Source organism: Siphateles boraxobius, unplaced genomic scaffold, assembly GCF_051911475.1.
Source record: "Siphateles boraxobius isolate OS27281-9 unplaced genomic scaffold, OSU_SipBor_1 20, whole genome shotgun sequence".
Classification (NCBI taxonomy): Eukaryota; Metazoa; Chordata; class Actinopteri; order Cypriniformes; family Leuciscidae; genus Siphateles; species Siphateles boraxobius.
The window spans coordinates 7,232,501-7,254,050 of record NW_027508811.1 but is presented as its reverse complement, the minus strand read 5'-3'; the positions used below and the strand labels follow the sequence as shown (position 1 = coordinate 7,254,050).

Below are 21,550 nucleotides of genomic sequence, written 5' to 3'. Positions count from 1 at the left end.
AGAATCTTGAAATATTAAGTAGCACAACTTTTTTCAACACGAATAACAATAAGAAATGTTTCTTGAGCATCAAATCAGCATATTAGAATGATTTCTGAAGAACAATCTGAAGCTGAAAACTAGTGTAATAATGCTGAAAATTCAGCTTTAAGGAAGAAATTGGATTAACAAAAATATTCAAATAGAAATGTTATTTTTAATGGTGATTTTTCACAATACTTGTTTATTTATTTTTAAATCAAATAAATGGAGCCTTGGTGAGAACAAGATATTTATTTTAAAATACATTTTTTTTTTATTCTTACTGACCCCAAACTTTTGAGAGATAGACATAGTATATGTTAGTATTAATACAAAACGAATAAAATATAAATATACACAAAATAAATAAATAGAGAAAGAGCACTAACCACATCTTCAAGTACCTTATTCAAAGACCAAATCATAACAAACACTCAGTGTGCAAAACACAAAAGAAAGGTCACATTATTACTATATTAATTGATAGGCTAATGCAAAAATATGTTAAACAGTTTCAAATGAATGTCCAGCAAAGAATTCACTGCAATACATTCACTTCTTTGCTACAGCAACACTTGTCATGTCAAATTAATTAGTCACTTTTTGTGCTCCTCACCTGACCAGCCAAAACATCTCAAAAGCTTATTGAAACATATTAGAGCCTTTCCCCGTCAACACTGTTTTGACTTGGACTGGACACATGAGTGGCTTTAATGCCCCCTGAGGATACTCAGATTTGTTGACGTGTTCCCTTCGGCCCCTGAGGATTATTCCCACTTGAGCAATTAAAGTGACGGAGCACATGATATGACAGTGCTGGAATTTCCAGCAGGAGAGTGACGAGGGAAAGGAGGGAAAGTCAGCAGGGGCTTGTTAAAATGTGCCTCGGAACAAAGCTTCACATCACACAGATGAGTCAGTGCTGGCGTTAACATTAGCCTGAGAGCAGCAGCCTGTGACCGGATCCTGTCGGAGATGCATGTGCACTCCAGGACTGAATCAAGACCGTGTGCTGCTTCACAGTTGGACGCAATGCATCCCCCAAAGATTAAACCTTTTAAATTACACAAGCATAGGTGTAGGCATTGATTAAAGCAGCAGGAGGTGATATTTTTCTCACTGTTGTGTTTATGCCATACAGATGACGAACAGGTGAATAACAACGCTGAGTAGCATACAAGGCACAACAGCCATAAAGAAAGATACAGTAAACCAACAAGTTCGTGGGGAAGGATAATCACCATAAATTATAATATACATCGCAGACACGGCTCAGCAATAAGGATTGCCAGCTGGTCTTGGGCCAGTGTGAGAGAATTTTGGTCCAGTTGAACAAACACGACAGTCACTGGTCCTTTCAGTCTAGTTCTTTAATGCCACATTGATCCTGTACATCCACTTTCGTGCCTTGAAAATTTGGTTTTCTGAGATGTACTGTACATCATTGTTGCAAATTTTGCTGGCTAGCATAAATAGGTTTTTGTCAAAATTGCAAGAAACGACTTGATAGTCATATGGAAACCACCAGTAAAAATGTGATAAACTGCATAATAGTTAATATCCATCTTGCTGCATAGTTTCTTTTCACAAAGAAATATTTTTGCAATAATAATTAGGTAGCACTTTACAATAAATTTTCACTTGTTAAGATTAGATAAGTTAACGTGAACTAACAATGAAAAATATTTCTAAAGCATCTCAATTAATTTTAAATTCAACATTTACAAATGCTTTACTAAAATCAAAAGTGCTTGTCTTTTGTTCCCACCATTACTACCTGTTTTGTACCTAGTTTGTCGGCCTGTGTATTTAAGCCCTTCAATGCTTTCTGTTGTTCTTTCTGTCTGGTGTTGTTTATGTTGATACATACTGTTACATTTATCCTTCGATTGTAAAATCATTATTTAATGGACCTAAACTAACTATTTAATGTATTTTTTAACTATTATAAGTATGAAATGTATCGCTCATTTAAATTAATGTGAGATAATATATAAAATCATGTTAACTAATGGGTTAAATTATTATAAAGTGTTTCCAGTCATTTTTGTAAAGAAAATGTAATAATTTATAATTGAAAATATAAAAATGCAAGTTCACATTCACAAAAATATTCACTAAAATATACAAAATGGATTGATAAAAACTATTTACAAATTGCTTAATCTTTGGAGGTGGGATTACAATTTTTTGGGGGGGGAAATGCTTACTGTTGAACCCTGTAAAATATCTATCAATTTTTTAAAGCTACCTAGTATATACAGTAAACATATATATAAACTCGCCTGCGTGAGATTGTTGCTAACTTTCCTCCATTCTGGACAGTATTTACGTAGTATGTACCGCAAGTTTTTCAAATCTCGATAATCAAATACAGTTTTAAAGTATAGAGGGTCATTCATGCCTACTTCCATTAGACTGTACACCATTCATCCAGCACTGATTCTGTTTGCACCATTGAAAGAACATGGGAATATATTATCACTCAAACGCACTAATGGGTATAAATGAGTTATGTATTACTGTAAATGTGAACTGACAAGGTAACACACATATTATACAGCATACTATACACATATTCATTCTATGTGCCTTTATTGAGCCTTGATCGCTGCTGGTCCTGGCTCTCCCTGGAATCCTCCCAGGGACGAGGGCCACGGATGTTCTGCCATCCACCCAAGTCCATATCTTTCAATTTCTGCAGAAATAAAAGTGATTGGATTGCATCAAAATTACTCTTTTTACCATAGCCAGTTTTAGCCACAAATCAAATGCAAAATCAAAGCACAAATCATGCTAAATGGCAATCAGAAGTCAAGAATAAAAGCATTGAAAATGCATTAAACTTCTAATCAAGTCATGCTAAATTATTAAATGTCCTGAATGCTACAGTTCAAGTAAAAAGTTTTTTTTTATTATGTTTTTAAAAGCCTTTTATGCTCACCCAAGGCTGCATTTATTTGATGAAAAGTACAGTAAAAATAGTAATATTGTGAATTATTCCTACACTTTAAAATAAATGTTTTCTATTATAATACATTTTAAAATGTATTATACGCTGAAGCAGAGCGTTTGTTTATCATAAATGATTCATGGTGGGTCAATGTGAAATCTAATATAAAATACTGAGGATGACACCTATTTATCATCTAATATAATGAGCAGCTGTGAAGTTGCTTATAATAAGTCATCTTCCCTGGTTCCACTTGAGGGCGCTCTTCTACTACTTGCCTGGTAGCCGAAGGTCACATTTAATGGCATTGTAAACTTCTTAAAATGGCTCAAAAGCAAAAAAAATGAATGTTTGAAAGGCAGAGAGAAACACCACTGCAGCATAATGAAAGTGTGTTTTTGCAGAACAGTGGACAGCCTCAAACACCCACAGCCTGCAATTGAGATAATAAATGAACCAAGTGCCATCTAGTGCACTTAGTTGGGACTAAAGAGCTAACTAGACAATTTCCGTCCAAAAAACGTACCGGGTCAGTGAGTCTCACTGGAGCAACCTAGTGTTACGTGTTACGTCCTGCTTTACAAAAAAATTTCCTGAGTCACCCTGCGTCAGATCCAAACCTGCACCCATTGCATTTAACAAGCCAGATGTTTAACAATTAAGCTACCACAAACTCACTACCAAATAAACATAACATCCATACTGCAGGCAGCAAAACAGCAGATGGCTCTTCAAAACATTATAGCACTATAAAACAGTGTACGAACACAGATCTCAATACCTCATACTCCTCCTCAAGGATGACGGACTGTTTTTGAGTGTTCACCCGGGCTTCCAGTGTCGGGTCCAGCTAGAAAAAAACATGATAAAATAATAATAATTACATGAAAGAAGTATAATAATAGCATGTTAAGAGATTGTATTTAACAGCAGAAATCAGTTCTGTCTGTTTGGCAGATGCTATATTTTAGTCTGTTAAGTTTCACATACCTTCCTTTTGATCTTCTGCGCATCATACCTAATCTGAGTGAATTCTCTCAATCCAAACGATCCTCCCACGACCAGAAGCTTCAGAAAATAAACATTCAAATATGAGTTCCAGTCTACCTCATTATGTACAATGGCAGAAACTATCCTGTAAATAGAAACTAGAACTTGTAAATATTGCACATTGAAAAACTGATATATCATCAGTATCCACAATGAAAAAAACACATTATTTGTCGAAATCTGAAACTTAGAACTGAATTATCTGAGAATATGCTCCTGTAATTATTTTTTATTGTTTTAGGCATTAATGAATTGATTGACATACATTTTCTTTTTACTACTAAATAAACCTCACAGTGCACTCTTATAAACCTTTAATAAAAACTTCATCAAATATTACTAATATTGGACAAAAAATTACATCACACTATATGACCTTTGCTTTGACGGTCAATTAATCAACCTCTACATTATTACTACTCCCATTATTATAATAAGCATTATTTAAATCACGATCTCAGTCTAATAATTACTAAAGTTCAGGTCACACACAAATACATAACTATAAAGACTTGATGATATTAGCTCATCCAGCATACACGAAGCTACATTAAAACGCTCACCAGCATCGGGATCCCATATTTCATGGTTTTGTTCTTTTGCAGTTTACGAACTTGATTCCACATGTTTATGTGTTCGTGCACGTCATTTCACAAATTCAGATTATTCAGAATAAAGTCAGTAGGATATAAATCAGCATGAATTCACTGAGCGCAGCCATGTAAACCCACAATCCTTGCAGCGGTGTCGTGCAGCCTCATTTGCCGTCCGTGTGGAACTAAGAAAGGAGTAATGGGTTCCACTTTAAAAATGAGGGCATTGATTAAGATACTGTGAATAATAATTACAGTTGAAAGCACCTTATCAGGTTTAGTCGGTTTAATTATAAATTAGCGTGATACATATCTTTATTAGAAACTCTAGAGCATGTAAACTAATCACTTTAATTAGATATTTGATTTAATTATTCTTTGTCATGAAAATAACAATTTGAAATAAAATTAGCCAGAATCTTAATGCCAGAAGACATAATGAAATTCATGAAATCAGAATAAGAGTGTGTGGTTTTTAGTCCATGTCTGTTAGCTTTGAGGCCATCTGTATGCTGATGTTCCAATGGATGTTCCAATCCAATCTGACTTCTGGCATATAATGCTGCCTGAATCATAATCATACACTGTTCGTTCGTTGGCCAGAGGAGAACTGGCCCCCCGACTGAGCCCGGGTTCTCCCCAAGTTTTTTTTTTCTCCATTCTGTCACCTGATGGAGTTTTGGTTCCTTGCCCCTGTCGCCTTTTTCGCCTTTGCCATTGGCTTTCGGCTTGCTTAGTTGGGGGACATTTAAAGTGATAGTTCACCCAAAAATGAAAAATCTGTCAGTATTTACTCACCCTCATGTTGTTCCAACCCTGTAAGACCTTCGTTCATCTTCTAAACACAAATTAAGATATTTTTGATGAAATCTGAGAGCTGGATCACTCCGCCATACTAGTCCATAGGCTTCTTGAGGGATTGAAACTTGCCGGCCTCCAAAAGTTGTTAAAGACATCGTTAAAATAGTCCAAGTGTCTACAGTGGCTCAATATTAAGTTTATCAAGCGACGAGAATACTTTTTGTGCGCAAAAACAAACATAAATAACGACTTTATTTCAACTATTCATTTCCTTCTCTTTGGGCCTCTAGTCAGTTAAACTAGTTTAATTGTTAGGCTCACTATTGGCCGACGCTGGTCATGTGGGTGATGTGTGTGACGTACAACAACAGATCATGCTGTTAAACTATGAAGGTAAATTAGTAGCAAAACTCTAGAGCACGTAGATGTGAATTTGAGAAACTTGTACAATAAATATTCGTACTTGTACGCTAAAATGTACACTCACAGCTTCAATGTGAAAACCTGTAAAATGAAAATCTGAACTTGAACGCTGAGATTAGCACTCGCAGACAATAGTCACAAACCTGTATTCTGAATTTGAAGCTGCAGACAAGCAGTCACAAATGTGTAAAATGCCATTCACATACAACGACAGACACAACTTGTAACATATATTTGCACTTGTTCTTACATTCACACTCGCTGTACAACCTCAAGTAGGCACTTGCAACTTCTCAAATCTGTCACTGCAAGTTCAAATTTCGCGCCTTGACTTCTGCTACTCTTTTCGCGATATATTACGTGCAAAACTGACTTGTGCACTTGCAATTCAGTGGCGGCGAGAGAGGAAGGGGGGCGGGGGCGGGAGCGGGGGTGTTCAAAGGAGCCGTTTTATTGGTTGGCGCCTAGCCAATGAAATAGGACTTCTGTTATACGTGATGATGTCACGAAACATTATCACATTATTTGTTTAAACATTAAACAAACACGAAACACGAAATATATCGCGAAAAGAGTAGCAAAAGTCAAGGCGCGAAATTTGAACTTGCAGTGACAGATTTGAGAAGTTGCAAGTGCCTACTTGAGGGTGTACTATGGCGTTATTTTTTAGTCAAAAGTTATGAGCGTGTAAGACATGCTCACGAGCACATTATGTTATTTCACACGCGCAAAAATGAACCTTCAGCTGGCATGATAAAAGTACTCGCGCACAAATTCAACAACCGAGAGGTGTACAGGTAGCTGCGAGCGAGCGCCTGGCATACTCTCATAGGTTAACTCTGCTTGTACAGTGGAATCCTGCTCAGTGCCCTCCTTTGTTCCGCCCCCAAATTGTCAAAAGTCATGTAGACTCGAGGGAGCAGAAATCAGCTGAGCGAGCAGAAATCCACTGCGCGAGCAAAACAGCACTCCGCGAGCAGAAGCCGCTGCGCGCGAGCAGGATTCCACTGTACAAGCAGAGTTAACCTATGAGAGTATGCCAGGCGCTCGCTCGCAGCTATCTGTACACACGCTCGATTATTATTGGCATTGATTTGCCGCCATACTGCTGAAGGTTCATTTTTGCGCGTGTGAAATAACATAATGTGCTCGTGAGCATGTCTTACACGCTCATAACTTTTGACTAAAAAATAACGCCATAGTGTACTGCGAATTTGAATGTTAGAAGATGTGAAAATTGTTTTACAAGTTTGTGTCTGTCGTTGTATCTGAATGGCATTTTACACATTTGTGACTGCTTGTCTGCAGCTTCAAATTCAGAATACAGGTTTGTGACTATTGTCTGCGAGTGCAAATCTCAGCGTTCAAGTTCACATTTTTATTTTACAGGTTTTCACATCGGAGCTGTGAGTGTACATGTTCGCGTACAAGTACGAATATTTATTGTACAAGTTCTCAGATTCACATCTACGTGCTCTCGACCTTCATACTAAACTAGTGAACTGACTGGAGGCCCAGAGAGAATGAAATGAATAGTTGAAATAAAGTCGTTATTTATTTTTATTTTTTTGTGCACAAAAAGTGTTCTCGTCGTTTGATAAACTTAATATTGAGCCACTGTATTCACTTGGACTATTTTAATGATATAAATCCAAGAAATCCTATTCCTAACCCACTTACAGCCACTGAGTTAGAAGCACTGAAATGAAAATGAAGCTGTGGAATTCATCTGTGGAATGGGCAGGACTCAAAAAACTCCAGCCAATCTTTTCCAAGACCACCTAGAAGTCAGTAAAGCCGGTTCCATGATTAGTAGTAAATCGTCATTATTACAATCTCTCGCGCATCTGAGTTTTCGCTCGTGCATGATTGCGCGTCCATGTTCTTCGAATGGGTGGAGTCAGGGTCAACGTTGGAGGAAAGAATGTAGGGCCATTTGAATTGTGTATTTTCAAAAATCTGCCGGTCGTTTTCCAAATCACATACCCCACCTTTAAATGAACGTACTTTATCAAGAATGTAATCTAATTATGTTCATGATCTGAAAGTATAGGAATTTGGTCCTTATATGTTCTGCCTCTAATTCCTGTTTAAATAGGAAATGTCACGGGAAGAAAACGGTGTTGTCAAGATGTATAATGACAGTTTTGAAAACGATATACCTAATTGTTCTTTCCTTTTTACATTAAAACAAAGCATCATCTCAAGTTCATAGAACACATTTCTCCTTGATACAAGCAGTTAAAATACACAAACACACAAGTGTGGTTGTTTCTTTATTTAAATTTTCATAATTTTTTTTAAAGTTTTTTAATAAGGTGAAGAAAAATACCTTTTTTTGTTCTGTATAATAAAATATGTTAACTTTATTCCTTTATGAAGAGGAAAACAAAACAAAATAAGAAGTAAAAATACAGAAAACGTTCCTCTGGGGGAGGGAGTTTTTCAATGTTGCACATGGAAGCAGAAAGGCGAAGATCTGTTCATGAAATCTGACTCACCGTCACAAGAGAATGATCGAAAAGCATTCTCATCAACAAGCATTTACTGCATGTAAAAAAGTGTACCAATCTGAACACATAGTATCACATGGGTCATAGGTCACAACGATAACATGATGCTGCCTACCATGTGTTATTGTGTATATTTTTAACCATTTGTTGCATATTGCACATTTACATGGAGAGAAGTGTATTAGAATTTCATGTCCTGTTTCCTTTTCTCTCTGCGACATACTCAATTACGACTTCAGTGAGAAGTAGGATCTTGCATGTGTAGACGCCATTAAGCTTTATCACTGTGACACACAATTCCCAAGACAGGCAAGACAGACTTCATGAACACGGCTGGAAAAAGAGCAGGAAGTCGTATATGACACACAGAAAGGGCCTGGGCTGATAGGAGGATACAAAAATGACCGAACATCATTGTGTGGTGCTGATGGAAGCTGCTCTGATTGGCTGATCTGGGACCAGTTCTGCTTGCTTGTTGGTGCTAGATCAGCACTGAAGAGCCACTTTTACTCTCATGGAGTGCAAGCTATGTGTGTGTGTTTATGAATATGCGTATTTGTGTGTATTTGTATCAGAAGGCAGGTTGACCCCACATCCGGGGGTCACGGTTCAGAGGTCACTCTCCCCATAGAGGGCGGTGGAGAAGGACATGTAGTCGAGAGCTCCCGGGACGGTGTCAGGGCCGGAGTAAGGCGTCATGCGGGCGATGCAGTACTCAGCCTGGTCAGGGGGGAGCTCGCGTCTCAGCTCATCCGCCAGGATATAGTTCTGCACCAGATAAGAGTTATTCACTTGGTTAGTAATTTAAACGTTTTAAAACAGGAAAATGTCTTTTGGATGTTGTATTATGTACCTTGTCTCCAGCAAGGACTTTAAACGATGCCACGACCTGATCAGCGGTGTCCGTGTCGGCCGTCTCACGAGACATAAAGTCAATAAAGGCCTGGAATGTGATCAATCCCAGTCTGTTAGGATCCACAATGCTCATGATGCGGGAAAACTCCGCCTCTCCCTACAGAACAGAGAAATTCTTCCTAAAAATCACTATGAAAACAATACGAAGGGTTGTCACTGGGTTAGCATAGCTGATGCTTCTACTTTTTTCTTTTTTTCAGGAATCAAGTTACTCTTTCTCAATAACTCTACCAGATTAGAGATAACAGTTTGAGGGATTATAATTTACAGTAGTCAACATATGAAGTGGATTAAAACCTTAAATCAAAGTTATACATGAATTTTGAACAATACCCGTTCTTGTCTTAGGACAACTTTGATGAACTTTTTTGATCCACTCGTTGACTACTGTAGTTTAATTTACAATCCTTGGACTTTTCTCTACCAGCTCATGCTACTTTTTCCAGAAATACTTGAGTAATTTCTCAAATAATAACTAAAACTAAAAAATTGCTATTGGTCATTGCAAAAGAAAAGGAGGGGGGAAAGGCATACAAATAAATAATTGTATGTTGAAGTACTAAAATATCTAAAACTACAATTGAAAAAAATCATTAAAACCATGTAAAAAAAATACAGACGTGTATTTACATGTGACAAATACAAATTACAAAAGCACATACAAGAACAAAAACTTAAAACTACAATGAAGATATAGAAATAAATGAATAATTATAATTATAATTCTTAATAAATACTATGTTATATAAATACAAAAATAACACTGAACCACATAGATGGAACTAACCAAGAGTTCAGGAAGTCTTCCCTTAACCACATAACTCTGCCTTACCAGATAATGCATGCAGTTTATTACCATAGTATCCACCTTATTTGTCAATGTGGAAGTAAGCTACTTCCTGTGAAAACTGTAAACTGTTAAACTATTTGTGTTACAAACCAGTGCGTTTATGAGTATAATAAATTAAAGGGGCAATGACATGGAATTTTCCTTATTATTTTAATATGTTCCTTGAGGTTCACTTATAATGTTAATAAAGTTTTTAGCAAAAAAAAAAAAAATATTATTTCTATCTCTCATTCTGACCCTCTGTCTGTAATGATCTGTTTTAAAGGGGCGGCTCCTTTAAGGCTTGTCAGTAAACAGTCACTTATGATTGGCTGCTCCATCTTTCAACAAAAGTTATTTGGCAACTCCCTATCACACTGTGCCTCGATTACAAAACAAATGCTCCAAACAATCATAATCCTTCAAAGTGATCCAGGACACCATTACAATAAACCATCCACTACTTCCTGACGCTGGGATCCTTCTGAAGACTGGTCAGAGATGAAAATGAGCTTGTCAGAAACTGAACACGCTGTTCTATTTGCTTTTGACACAACGCAACGCTCACATCTAATGTAGGCAAATATCAGCCGTTAAGTGTGAAGGAAGTGGATTTACATTTTATTTTACTATCCTGATATTTCTGTTACAGGCAATGTCTGTATTTGGTATCTGAGAGGTGACTGAGGGTCTGACCCATGTCAGGAATGCAGTCACAGTATTTGCTCAATTAGCCCGGCTTCCAGAGAATAAATATCTACTTGTTATGTAATTAATGAATTTTCTCAGACAAGTACATTAACCAACAGTCATATTTTGTAGAAAGAAAACTTTATTCTTATTAATTTTATTCTACTCTTCAGGTGATAGCTGTATGAGACATGTTAGGTCATGAAGGTCAATAAAGCATTGCATGTATGATGCAACCACTAACACGTTTGCATACTTAGCATGTGTAATTCTTTTAGGACTTTTAGCACCATTGGTCACTACATGTTAAAATATAACAATGAATAATGTAGAAGTTTGTATCAATGCTCTGTGTGGATGTTGTTTTCATGTTCTTCTCCAGTGAAGTCCTGACAAAACGGGAAAAGATATTGCCTGTTTTATCTTATTGTCTGCAGGGATTCTTAGTATGAGAAGCATGTGACTATGCCAAAGGAATAGACTCCAGGAGAATTCAACAGCATCCCAGATCAACTTACGACTGACCCTTACCAAAGTTTCTTACGAATACAGAACAAAGCGTGTCAAATATAATGTCTTTAAATGACCCCATTTGCGTAAAGAACAGAATACCCTGCTCAGATGCTGCTTGAATTATCTGTACTGTTAACCTATCAGAACCTGTAGAAATGACGTCAACTGATCAAAAATATGACTATAAGTACTAGTGTTTCTGTATCCCAAGTTATTTCGAGGCTGGATCCTCTTTCTCATTTTCTACAGCCTATGGAAGTCTGGAGAACTTTGTCTTCAGTAAACTCAGTGAACCTCAGCTTTGACTCCTGGACTTCATTGTGCATATTGGTCTCTTCGTGGGGTCTAACTGTAATTCCCCTACAAGCAACTGAAAGCTAGTGGGCATGGCCTATGGTGTGCTAATGTAAAACTATTCATCGATATCTTGCTCTGGAGGCAGGCATATGCAAATGTATCTGCCCGTGTGACGTAACATGTCAGCCAATATCAGAACAAGCTGTTTTTGGAGTTTGATTAAATAAATGCTTTGTTTATAATGAGGAGGATTTTTTAAGCTATGAAAATTTCAGGATGTTTTAATGGCACAAAAACCTCTTAGATGTCAAAAGATCAATGCAAATCTGATTTCTCATGTCATGACCCCTTTAAAATAATATGATAACCTATATCAGTTTGCAAGGATAACGGACTGTTTTTGCACATTCAAGTTACAAATGGCCGCACCTACTCTTATGTTAAAAATAAGATGGATACCCCATGTAGATAAATCTTGATTTTTTCTGGGTTTATACCATGTAGTAGATTGTAAATCTCTGTTTTACAACATATATCTTCAATTTATAATGAGTTATATTCCATATGGATTGAATTAGGCTACAATCCATGGACATTTTTACTAGTTCATTGTACTTTTTCCCAGTAATACTTAAGTAACTTTCTCAAATAGTAACCCACATAGTTGTAACTATCCAAGAGTTCAGGAAATTCATCCTAAACCAAATGATAACTCTGCATTAACTGAGAACACTTGGAGATTATAACTGCTTTACCATATTATATGCTGAACATAAATCTATAATTTTCCAGGTTATACCATTTAGATTTCTAAATCTCTTTACCAGATTAATCCAGAGGGATTGTAACTATCAATTTATCCATATTACAAAATATTCAGATTATATGATTTACCAGTTCATTATCCACGGGGACCTAAACACTTAGTTTAACCTGATCACAACCCATGGAGATTTGAACTCTCTGCTTTACCATATTATAACCCATGGAGATGAGGCAGGCTCTGAAGTCTTCTGCATCCATCATGCCTGTTCTCTTCTACAGGAACCCACGAGGAACAAACAGAGCCAGGTAGTAGTGGAGAGAAAGATGGAGAGCGAAAGAGGATGGGAGGAGTATAAGTGAAGGAAGTCATTTTAGAGGAAGGATTGAGAGAAAATTGGAAAAAATAAGACCGAGAGCGAAAAGAAAAACAGAGTAGAAAGGGAAAAAAACAAAAAGAGTGTGGTTAATGGCAGAACCCCCTGGCTGGTGTCGGTGTGTGTGTACCTGTGCGTCGTTCCCGATATCGAAGCCCAGACTGATAAGGCAGGCTTTGAACTCCTCAGCGCCCAGTGCGCCCGAGTGGTCCTGGGTGTCAGAGCCGTGGGCAGGGTCAGAGGTCAACAGCGTGGACATGCAGCACACACATGGGAGGGGTGGGGGAATGTCATGCAGACATGTGGAGGGGTGAAGAGGGTCCATGCAGAAGAGAAAAACGAGAAGACAAAAGAAGAGAAAGTGCACAAACGTTAGGACAAACTGTACAATACTGTGCTGTGAGAGGGAGGGGGGTGGGGGTGACTGTGAGGACATATCTAATATGTGATGCTCAAAATCTGGGCCTGCTGTGCTCGGTTAACGGTCAAATATGTTGTGCAGTTTTATCGATGTTAAGGTGTCTTGGGTGGCACTGCGTGGGTTTTTAGTGCAGCGTTAGGTTTTAGCGTGGCAGCCTGTAATCTGGGACGTGTGGGTGACATACTTTAATTCCACTCTATGCAAATCAGGTCAATAATATAAATGCATTTCTATGAAAGTCAAAATTCAGATACTTGTGCATTTTGGTCATTTTGCCTGCCTGAGATGACAGATACGTCAAATATTTGAGCAATTGGTTGTGCTCCACTTAGAATTGAAATGAAAAGTCTTTTAAAACTAAAACTCAATTCCTGAGTAGTAAACATGATGTGGAATTGAAATTTGAATGAAAGGAAGTAGAATTAAAATGAGTTGAAAATCAAAGAAATTCACATTTTCTAAGTCTGTAAGGTTTAAAAATCCTTGAAACTTGAAGCTTTAAAATTTTTTTTTTTTAAATCTGATAAGACTAACCAATTTTATCTTGCCCAATTTTTAATTTTTATTGTTAAAACAAGTTATTGAGGTAATCATTTTGGCACGATAAACTTTGTTGGTCTTGTCTGGAAGAAAAAAGCCTTGAAGCAAAACATGTGCCATTACCTAATGAATTTCTTTAAATCACAATTCAGTAAATTCTACTTTCTGTCATTCCAATTTAACTTCATGTGGCACATAATTAAATTCAAATGGAAAATGTGTGCTAAAAGGAAGCAAAATTCTTAAACTCTAAATTTTGCCCGAGTCTGCAAGGTACCACACAAGGTATCGCAGCAGCCAATCACAAAATTAAATGTAATCATGCGATTCTCTGTTGGTAACAACTCAGATGAATTGACCAAGTTACAGTCTCAGACGTCCTACTGCTCTTAATGATGTTAAGCTGTGGTGTTGGACTGTGCAGTGTTATACTGACTCGGTCGAAGTGGTTGAACGAGGCTCTGAACTCATTCATTTGGTCCTGGCTGATGCCTTTGGCGTCACGGGTCAGAATCTGGTTCTCGATCTCGTTAATGGTGCGAGCAATGGTGGTGAGGAGCTGCTCCCAACCTACACGGATGTGCTAGAGGAAGAAAAGAGATGTCAGGAACATACAAATGCACTAGGGGGGTTGGAAATAAGCATTTGAGAGTTTTTGTGCGTATATACCTCCATTGTGTAATTAGTGTGTTTGTTGTCAAATATAAGTGCTTCCTGTATTAGTTGATGGTCTCCCTCTAGCTGGTCAATCTTTGGTTTGTAGTTTACTATGCTCTTCTCATACTGCCGCAGGTGGGTCAGCTGATCCTCCAGGGTACCGTGCATCTCAATAGAGATTCGGCCAATTTCCTGAAGATTAAACATTAAAACAAATTTAAAATAAGAGGACAATGACAGTTCTTCCAGAATCTCTGCCTCCGTGTATAGGGGTTTTCCCTACACATTTTTTCTGAGGCCACCCAAATGATATTTCAGAGCTAATTTAGCAGTATCGGATGCATTCTTTTCCATGATTGACTTCATCTCACTGTTAACCTCAGGAAAAATTTCATAAGGGCAAATACCTTCAAATGTATGACTTAAATTATTGAAGAACTAGATGAGTAGAATCCGATAGAATTTTAAACTAGATAGTTCTGTGTCTACTTTGCTCCAACTTATATATCCTATGTAAACATATCATTTAAATAAGTAATTAAACTGTTTTAACTGTAAACTGTAACTGTTTTCATTTTTAATATATTTTAAAATATAATTTATTCCTGTGATGGTAAAGCTGAATTTTCAGCAGTCTTCAGTGTCACATGATCCTTCAGAAATCATTCTAATGTGCTGCTCAATAAACATTTCTTATTATTATCAATGCTGAAAACAGCAGTGCTGCATACTATTTTTGTGGAAACCGTGATACATTTTTTCAGGATTCTTTGATTAATAGAAAGTTTAAAAAAAAGCATTTATTTGAAATCTTTTGAAACATTATAACATTATGTCTTACAGTCTTTTTTGATCAATTTAATGCATCCTTGATGAATAAAAGTATTCATTTCCTTTTTTTTTAAACTCGCCCTAACCCCAAACATTTGAAAGGTATTTTATGTAAATCAACTACACGTGTGACCGTGTATGTAAGCTACTCACCAAGAACATTTTTGACTTTTCTCAGTTCTCTGACAGTACCATAAGAGAATGTGATTAATTTTCTGTTAATTTAGCTCATGTCCCACCTCCATCTTGGTCTGGATCCAGGGCCCAATAACATTTGCCTGATTAGCAAACTGTCTGCGCAGTCTCTCATTATTCTGCTGACGAGCGTGTTCTTCGACCAGGGCCTGATCTCTCTGGGGTACTAACTGCCTCACCTGAGAGGAGAGAGAGAGAGAGAAAAGGAGATTAGGAGAAAGCAGTGTGGAGTTGAGTTAAGCATCTCTTCTTGTAACCGTTTTCTTACAAATAAAACATAAATTCATGCGTTTCATATATTTGTCTGAAAACTCTGATTCTCTTCTGTTTTGCCTGCACAAGTTTATATTCTGAAGACGAATTGTGCTCAAACCTTATCCCATTTGGCATTGATCTCCTGGGGGTTGATGGTGGTGTAGGGGTTGGTGCCAGCCATGTTGACGTGGTATGTCTGCACAATTTTAGCAATTTCATTATGGATGCCCAGGATGGCCTGTCGTTCCTTATCTGCCTCAGGCAGTGTGGCTTTAAACTGCTCATGGGCTGTGCTGAGTCCCTGATACACACACACACACACACACACACACACACACACACACACACACACACACACACACACACACACACACACACACACACACACACACACACACACACACACACACACACACACACACACACACACACACACACACACACACACACACACACACAAAAGAGAGGTGCTATAACTTTCTGAAACATTCCTCCTCTGCAACATTTCAATTTTCACTCTTACATCAACTTTTATATGAAATGCACCAGAACACTTTACAGTCACACTTGAAATCCAGCAGATGGATGGATGGACAGACATGGATGGACAGACAGATGCTGAGATAATTTAGCATTTTGTGCATTTTCTGCTCCACGCATACTGATTTCATATTTAAAGACTGTATTTTTGTGATTTTATAGTCATAGACACTAGACTAGTCCATCTCGCGATTTGATTAAACGTGACCTATTATGGCCATTTTCACATGATGTAATATAAATCTCTGATGTCCTAATGTGTCTGTGAAAGTTTCAGGTCAAAATACCACCCAGCTTTTTTATTATAGCTTGTCAAAGTTGCCCCTTTTTTGGTGTGAGGGAAAACGCGCAGTTTTTGTGTGTGTCCCTTTAAATGCAAATGAGCTGCTGCTCCCCGCCTCCGTTCAGATGACAGCCAATCCTTTACATGTGCTTCGGATACTATTGGAACAACATAACAGCCGAATTTCTCTCAGGCAAAATGTCAATAATACCCAGTAGCGAGTGCAGCGTTACATGTTTGTACCGGAGTCAGACACAGATGGAGAGACTCAGGAAGAGGCTGCAACTGTTAGACTGTGCATGGACGTTTCTGAATGGTTAGTGGTACATTTATGTAAGTTGTTGTTGTTGTATGTGAGTTACGTTTATTCATCTCATCGACTAGCCCGTACCGTCATGTTAATCTATAAACTGTTGTATAGGTGCTTGTGTGTGAACTGTATTAGGATGCTCACAGAGCCAGAAAATATATGCTGCATGGAGATAGAGCAGGTATCGTTTCGTTTACGGTTATAATGTTGGACTGCTGCTTCTCACTCAGGGTCACACTTTGTGTGAGTACTGTTTGAGTGTTTGAGTAATTTTTAGATCTGTACAGCACTTTGGCCAACTCGTGTTGTTTTTAAATGTGCTTAACAAAATAAAGTTGATTGATTGATTGATTGAGCTTGTTGTGAGAGATTGATAATGATATATGGGGATTATAAACAAAGTATTGTGTGGATTTTTACCATTATAGGGTGGTTGTTTACACACACACTGTGGACACACATCTGTGTTCAGACACCTTATAAAAGTGAATTTTGCATAATATGTCCCCTTTAAGCCCCATTTTTGATTCATTCAAAATCAATACTTTGCCATACTTTGCCAAATTCTGTGACATTCCACATTATACAGTAAATTTAATTTTTATGACTGAATTGCACTATTACGTCGATGTTTGGACTGGCAGGTGGGCAGATTAGACAGATGGATGGATGATTAATGTGCAATACCTGTATCTCCTCTATAGTGTGGACGATAAAAGTGTCCTGCAGGTCCTCCATGGCTCCCTCCATCCAGTTGTTAAAGGGTGCTGCCCTTTTGGCGAACTCCAGGTACAGCTGATCAATCGTTTCCAACAGTTTCTCTGTCCTCTGAGGGAAGATATACGGCCAAGACACACACATGAGTGCAGTGCACTTACAGCACTAAAACACAAACAGTCCCAGACAGTATTTCAAAGAATTGATGCAGCCGTTTTCTGCAGATCAGAATACAAATGATAAATTCAAGGATGTTTTTCAAGTTTTTTACCTGCAAGGCCTCGCTTCGTTTCTGAGTTAAAACTCCCAGTGAATCCCACTGATCGCAGATCCGCTGACAGCGAGCGTTTACACTGGGAGAGTCGTAGTACTCCAACTCACTAAAGTGAAAGAATGCGTGTGAGAGTGAAGCTATTAAACTACTTCAATGAGCATTGTCTGAATCAATTTTCTGTGTGTTTACTGACTTAAGCTCCTGTGCGATGGCAGCGATCTGTTCCACTCTGTCCTGATGAGCCGCAAGGTCACTCTCAAACGCCTCGTGCTTCTTCAGCAGAGCTTTGATCTCTGAGAGGGTTGCCGTCTCGAAGTCTTTATCCTGCAACATCTCCTCCTTACCTACAGGGAGCAGCAAAGATCAGCCATACCTTAGAGAGAATGAGGAATTCAATTCTTAAAAACAAAGAAAAAGAATGTCCCTGCGTCCCAACGCATAGTTTGTTGAAAAGAGTGTGACCTACTATAACAGCTGATATTGATAAAAAAACTCATTGCTAGTGGAGAATTTGGTTCAGAACTACAAACATGAGTAAAAAGAACTACAAATATGGCAGATGTTCGCAAGACCGACGGATAGTAGAGACACACTGTAAGGGGTTTGAGTTATTAATAATCAATATCTAACCTGATGAAAAATATTTATTTAATGTTATCTGTTTTATATTTAATTTGCAACAACATTATAAAAATGAACAAAGACACGAACGGCACAATAGCATACATACACGTCTGGCCACTTACTGTTAAATGCATCATTATGCAAAATTAATATGCAGAGTTCTCGGAATAAAAAACACACAACCAGGGCTGTGAATCTTTGGGTACACGATCTGATTCAGGATTCAGAGGTTTTCGATTCGATTCAAAAACGATTTTTACAGATTCAGAATGATTCGATTTAAGACGATCCACAATAAAATTCAATGCGATTCGATTAACGATTCGATTCTGCATTTTTAAATTCATTTATAGTTTTATTTAAATAATTCCCCTAATGTGTCTTAGCCAAGGTACAAATTACACAGCGACTGCGACCTTCAAGTGGGTGTCTACTATTGGTAAAGTAAGGAACGCAACTTTAATGCGCATCTGACTGACAGATAAACATCTTATTTCAGTGTTGTTGTTAATATTGTGGTTATTTCAGCAGTTTCCTTTGTACATTCGGTTAAATGACATTTAGTTAAATGTCATTTATTATTCAATGGAACTGTGCGTGTAGTGAATAGATACACCCCTACACATGACTGGCAAATTAACGTACTGCTTGTTTTCTTTCTGATATGGTAGGAAGAATTGTTTGAGTAGTGTAAATTTAATTAAATAAAATTTGGTGTATATGAAAATGTTAACTGTGACAGGATTATTGACAGGCCGGTTGAGACAAAATGCAATTTTTTTATGTGATAATATGTCCCAAAGCTTGTCTACTCTTCTGCTGCACACTCAAAAGTATCTACTTTTTCCTTCACAAAAAGTGTACATACTTTTAGGGCATAGTATAAGTAGCACAATTGGGACGCAGCATGTGTGTTTCTGCTTCATCTATCCGTTACCGTCAGTCCAGGCTTCGTGGATGGCGGCTTTTTGGCGAAATTTCTCTGCAAGATGGTCGAGTCTCTCCAGTCTGCGAATCTCATTCAGTAGCCACTCTTCATAACCCTTCTCTGCTCCCTCAAGACCTCCCCAAGCATTGGAGATATCCTACACATGCAGACGATTCATTACTGACCAGTATTACAAGTCGAATTATTAGAGTAGGATGCTCTAAAACTTTGGTTGATACTTAGTTAATACTTGTGCTAAGTTCTCACCGAGACCATCTTCCCCTCTGAGGGCATGAACGCAGGCCGGTTACTGAGGCGGAGTTTGGTCTGCAGTGTGTTGAAGTTGATCTCCAGCTGACATTTCTCCTGAACTTTAGGCGGTTTGTGAAGTCGTCGGTAGTCCCGGAAATCCTCCAACTTCTGCTGCATGGCCTGCATGGTGTTCTCCGGAACGCGGTTCTCCAACCACGGGATGGTTCTGCGAATCCACTCCAATAGCTGAAGAGAGCAAGAGAGAGAGAGAAGGGAAAAAAGGGAGGAAACAACAAAAAGAGGGGGAAAAAAGAGGATAAAACACATTGGAAAAAGTTGGGAGCAGACAGAATGAGATAAAGGAGGTAGAGAGAAAAAGAGATAATGAGATTGGGTTTTAAATATGGGATTTATTGTTTTTTATTATGAATTAGATACAGGGCTCCCATATAATTTAAATACATTTCCATGACTTTTCCAGTCATTCTGAAAAACTGGACATGGGTTTTATTTATTTTATTTTATCCTAATTTTTTATTTAAATACAGTATATAATTATTGTGGAATTATTACTTTATTTAGAGATTGCACTTACAAAAAGATTAACAAAGCTGATTAAATATTTTATAGCGGAGCATAAAATAATTCACATTCAATATAGAAATTTCCAAGATCTTTTAAGATTGAATTAATTTTCACGGAACTGCCTGGCCTGGAAAGCAGTATTTTAAAATTCCCTGTTTTCCATGACCATAGGAACACACTGTATAGTAAATGTGCTAGATATTAGCTGAGTTTAAATGACTGAAACTTCTCACAGGCCCTAAATGAGCACAGATTGAGACGACAGGATAGGAGAGATGAGGAGACGAGACGAGAGTAGGATGGGAGTGAAGAGGACAGAACATGAATGAGTGTGCTCACATCACTGGCTAGTTTCTCATAGTCTTCCATCAGTTGCTCGTTCTCCTGATTGACAGCCAGCACTTTGCAGATCCGATTGGCTGCTGTCTCGGCCTGAGGGGGTAAAGGACAGTGAATCTGCTTCTGTTTCTGTGGAAACCACATCAGCGCCATGGCAACGCTGTTAAGGTTTTGTGTGTTTAAGTGTGATGAGGTGCTCAAGTCAATTTATTACCCTTACCAAAAGCAATCAACCGCTACGTCAATATCATATAACCCTTCTGTGCATGTTTAATTATAAATGTGTGTATTTTTGGAGGGGAGGGGGGGCGGGGGTTAGGAAGTGAGTTACAATTCTAAAAGCCAAAAAGGAAGAGGAGAAAACAATGATAAGCTCAGTTTATCGTTGACAGTGACATGCAGAGTTCATGCAGTGGCTCTCAACTTTATGATCCTCTTTTGCATGCTAATCTGAAATGTTACCCATGTTGACACATAATGCTGATCAATTGCTGATTAATTGGGGGGGAAAAAAACAATAAAACCATGAACATCATACGCTCTTTCAGTTTCCATTGTTGCTTATATTGATTTGTTATTTGTACTTTGTGTTGAAAATAAAAATATAAAAAAACTTTATAGAAAGCGCTTTTTAAATGTTTTAAAATGTATATTTTTTATGTTTAAAATCCAAAAATTAAGTGATATAGTTTTGTACAACTAATACTGAACTGGTCATCAAAATATACAAATTCTGTCATCTACTCGTGTCATTTCAAACCTGGATTTTTGATTTGTTAGCTTTTTCTGCTGTGGAAAACTAATTATTCTGTGACTATCACCAAAACAATTCAATTCTGTCTTTTCTAATTAAATTAGCTTGTTTTATCCTGATACACTTACTGGACAAAGTCATTTAGAACAATCCACACAATAACGGTGTGTATGGGTGTGGATGTGGGTGTGTCAGAGGAAGTTTTGTTGAATACTGAACTGTTTGGTGGGTTTACAATCAGTCTCGTGCCTTATAAGAGCAGACAGGATCTGAGTGTGCAGGGAACACACACCCAGCTTGTAGAAACT

General features: G+C 37.7%; 2 protein-coding genes across 9 annotated transcripts in view; both read right to left on the bottom strand.

The window, feature by feature from the left end:
- Positions 1-258: 258 nt before the first annotated feature.
- Positions 259-4,803, bottom strand: cox16 (cytochrome c oxidase assembly factor COX16). Its single transcript, XM_077236528.1, has 4 exons — positions 4,588-4,803; positions 3,965-4,042; positions 3,756-3,824; positions 259-2,719 (listed from the first exon to the last, which is right to left on the bottom strand). Exons 1-4 carry the CDS (start codon positions 4,648-4,650, stop codon positions 2,606-2,608), a joined length of 324 nt encoding a protein of 107 aa, XP_077092643.1. The 5' UTR covers positions 4,651-4,803; the 3' UTR covers positions 259-2,605.
- A 3,301-nt stretch (positions 4,804-8,104) lies between these two features.
- actn1 (actinin, alpha 1) overlaps positions 8,105-21,550 on the bottom strand; it is a 44,427-nt gene continuing 30,981 nt past the window's right edge. For 4 of the 8 annotated variants that reach the window (XM_077236513.1, XM_077236520.1, XM_077236515.1 and 1 more), the window contains 13 exons: positions 20,489-20,581; positions 19,580-19,810; positions 19,322-19,469; positions 17,954-18,104; positions 17,758-17,866; positions 17,457-17,597; positions 15,755-15,937; positions 15,426-15,560; positions 14,368-14,547; positions 14,135-14,281; positions 12,868-12,948; positions 9,208-9,366; positions 8,105-9,122 (listed from right to left, as the gene is read on the bottom strand). In XM_077236513.1, coding sequence (XP_077092628.1) covers positions 8,964-9,122; positions 9,208-9,366; positions 12,868-12,948; positions 14,135-14,281; positions 14,368-14,547; positions 15,426-15,560; positions 15,755-15,937; positions 17,457-17,597; positions 17,758-17,866; positions 17,954-18,104; positions 19,322-19,469; positions 19,580-19,810; positions 20,489-20,581 — 1,917 coding nt within the window. In that variant the 3' untranslated portion in view covers positions 8,105-8,963. Of the gene's footprint in view, positions 9,123-9,207; positions 9,367-12,570; positions 12,637-12,867; positions 12,949-14,134; positions 14,282-14,367; positions 14,548-15,425; positions 15,561-15,754; positions 15,938-17,456; positions 17,598-17,757; positions 17,867-17,953; positions 18,105-19,321; positions 19,470-19,579; positions 19,811-20,488; positions 20,582-21,550 lie in introns of all 8 variants that reach the window. The other 4 variants (XM_077236517.1, XM_077236518.1, XM_077236514.1 and 1 more) reach the window with 2 other exon arrangements.

Bases quoted from the DNA above. Each gene is read 5' to 3' on its own strand.
- cox16 (XM_077236528.1), bottom strand. From the start codon at position 4,650: ATGTGGAATCAAGTTCGTAAACTGCAAAAGAACAAAACCATGAAATAT. The intron at 4,043-4,587 runs GTGAGCGTTTTA...TATTTTCTGAAG, and splicing joins AATATGGGATCCCGATGCTG to CTTCTGGTCGTGGGAGGATC. The intron at 3,825-3,964 runs GTATGTGAAACT...GTTTTTTTCTAG, and splicing joins CGCAGAAGATCAAAAGGAAG to CTGGACCCGACACTGGAAGC.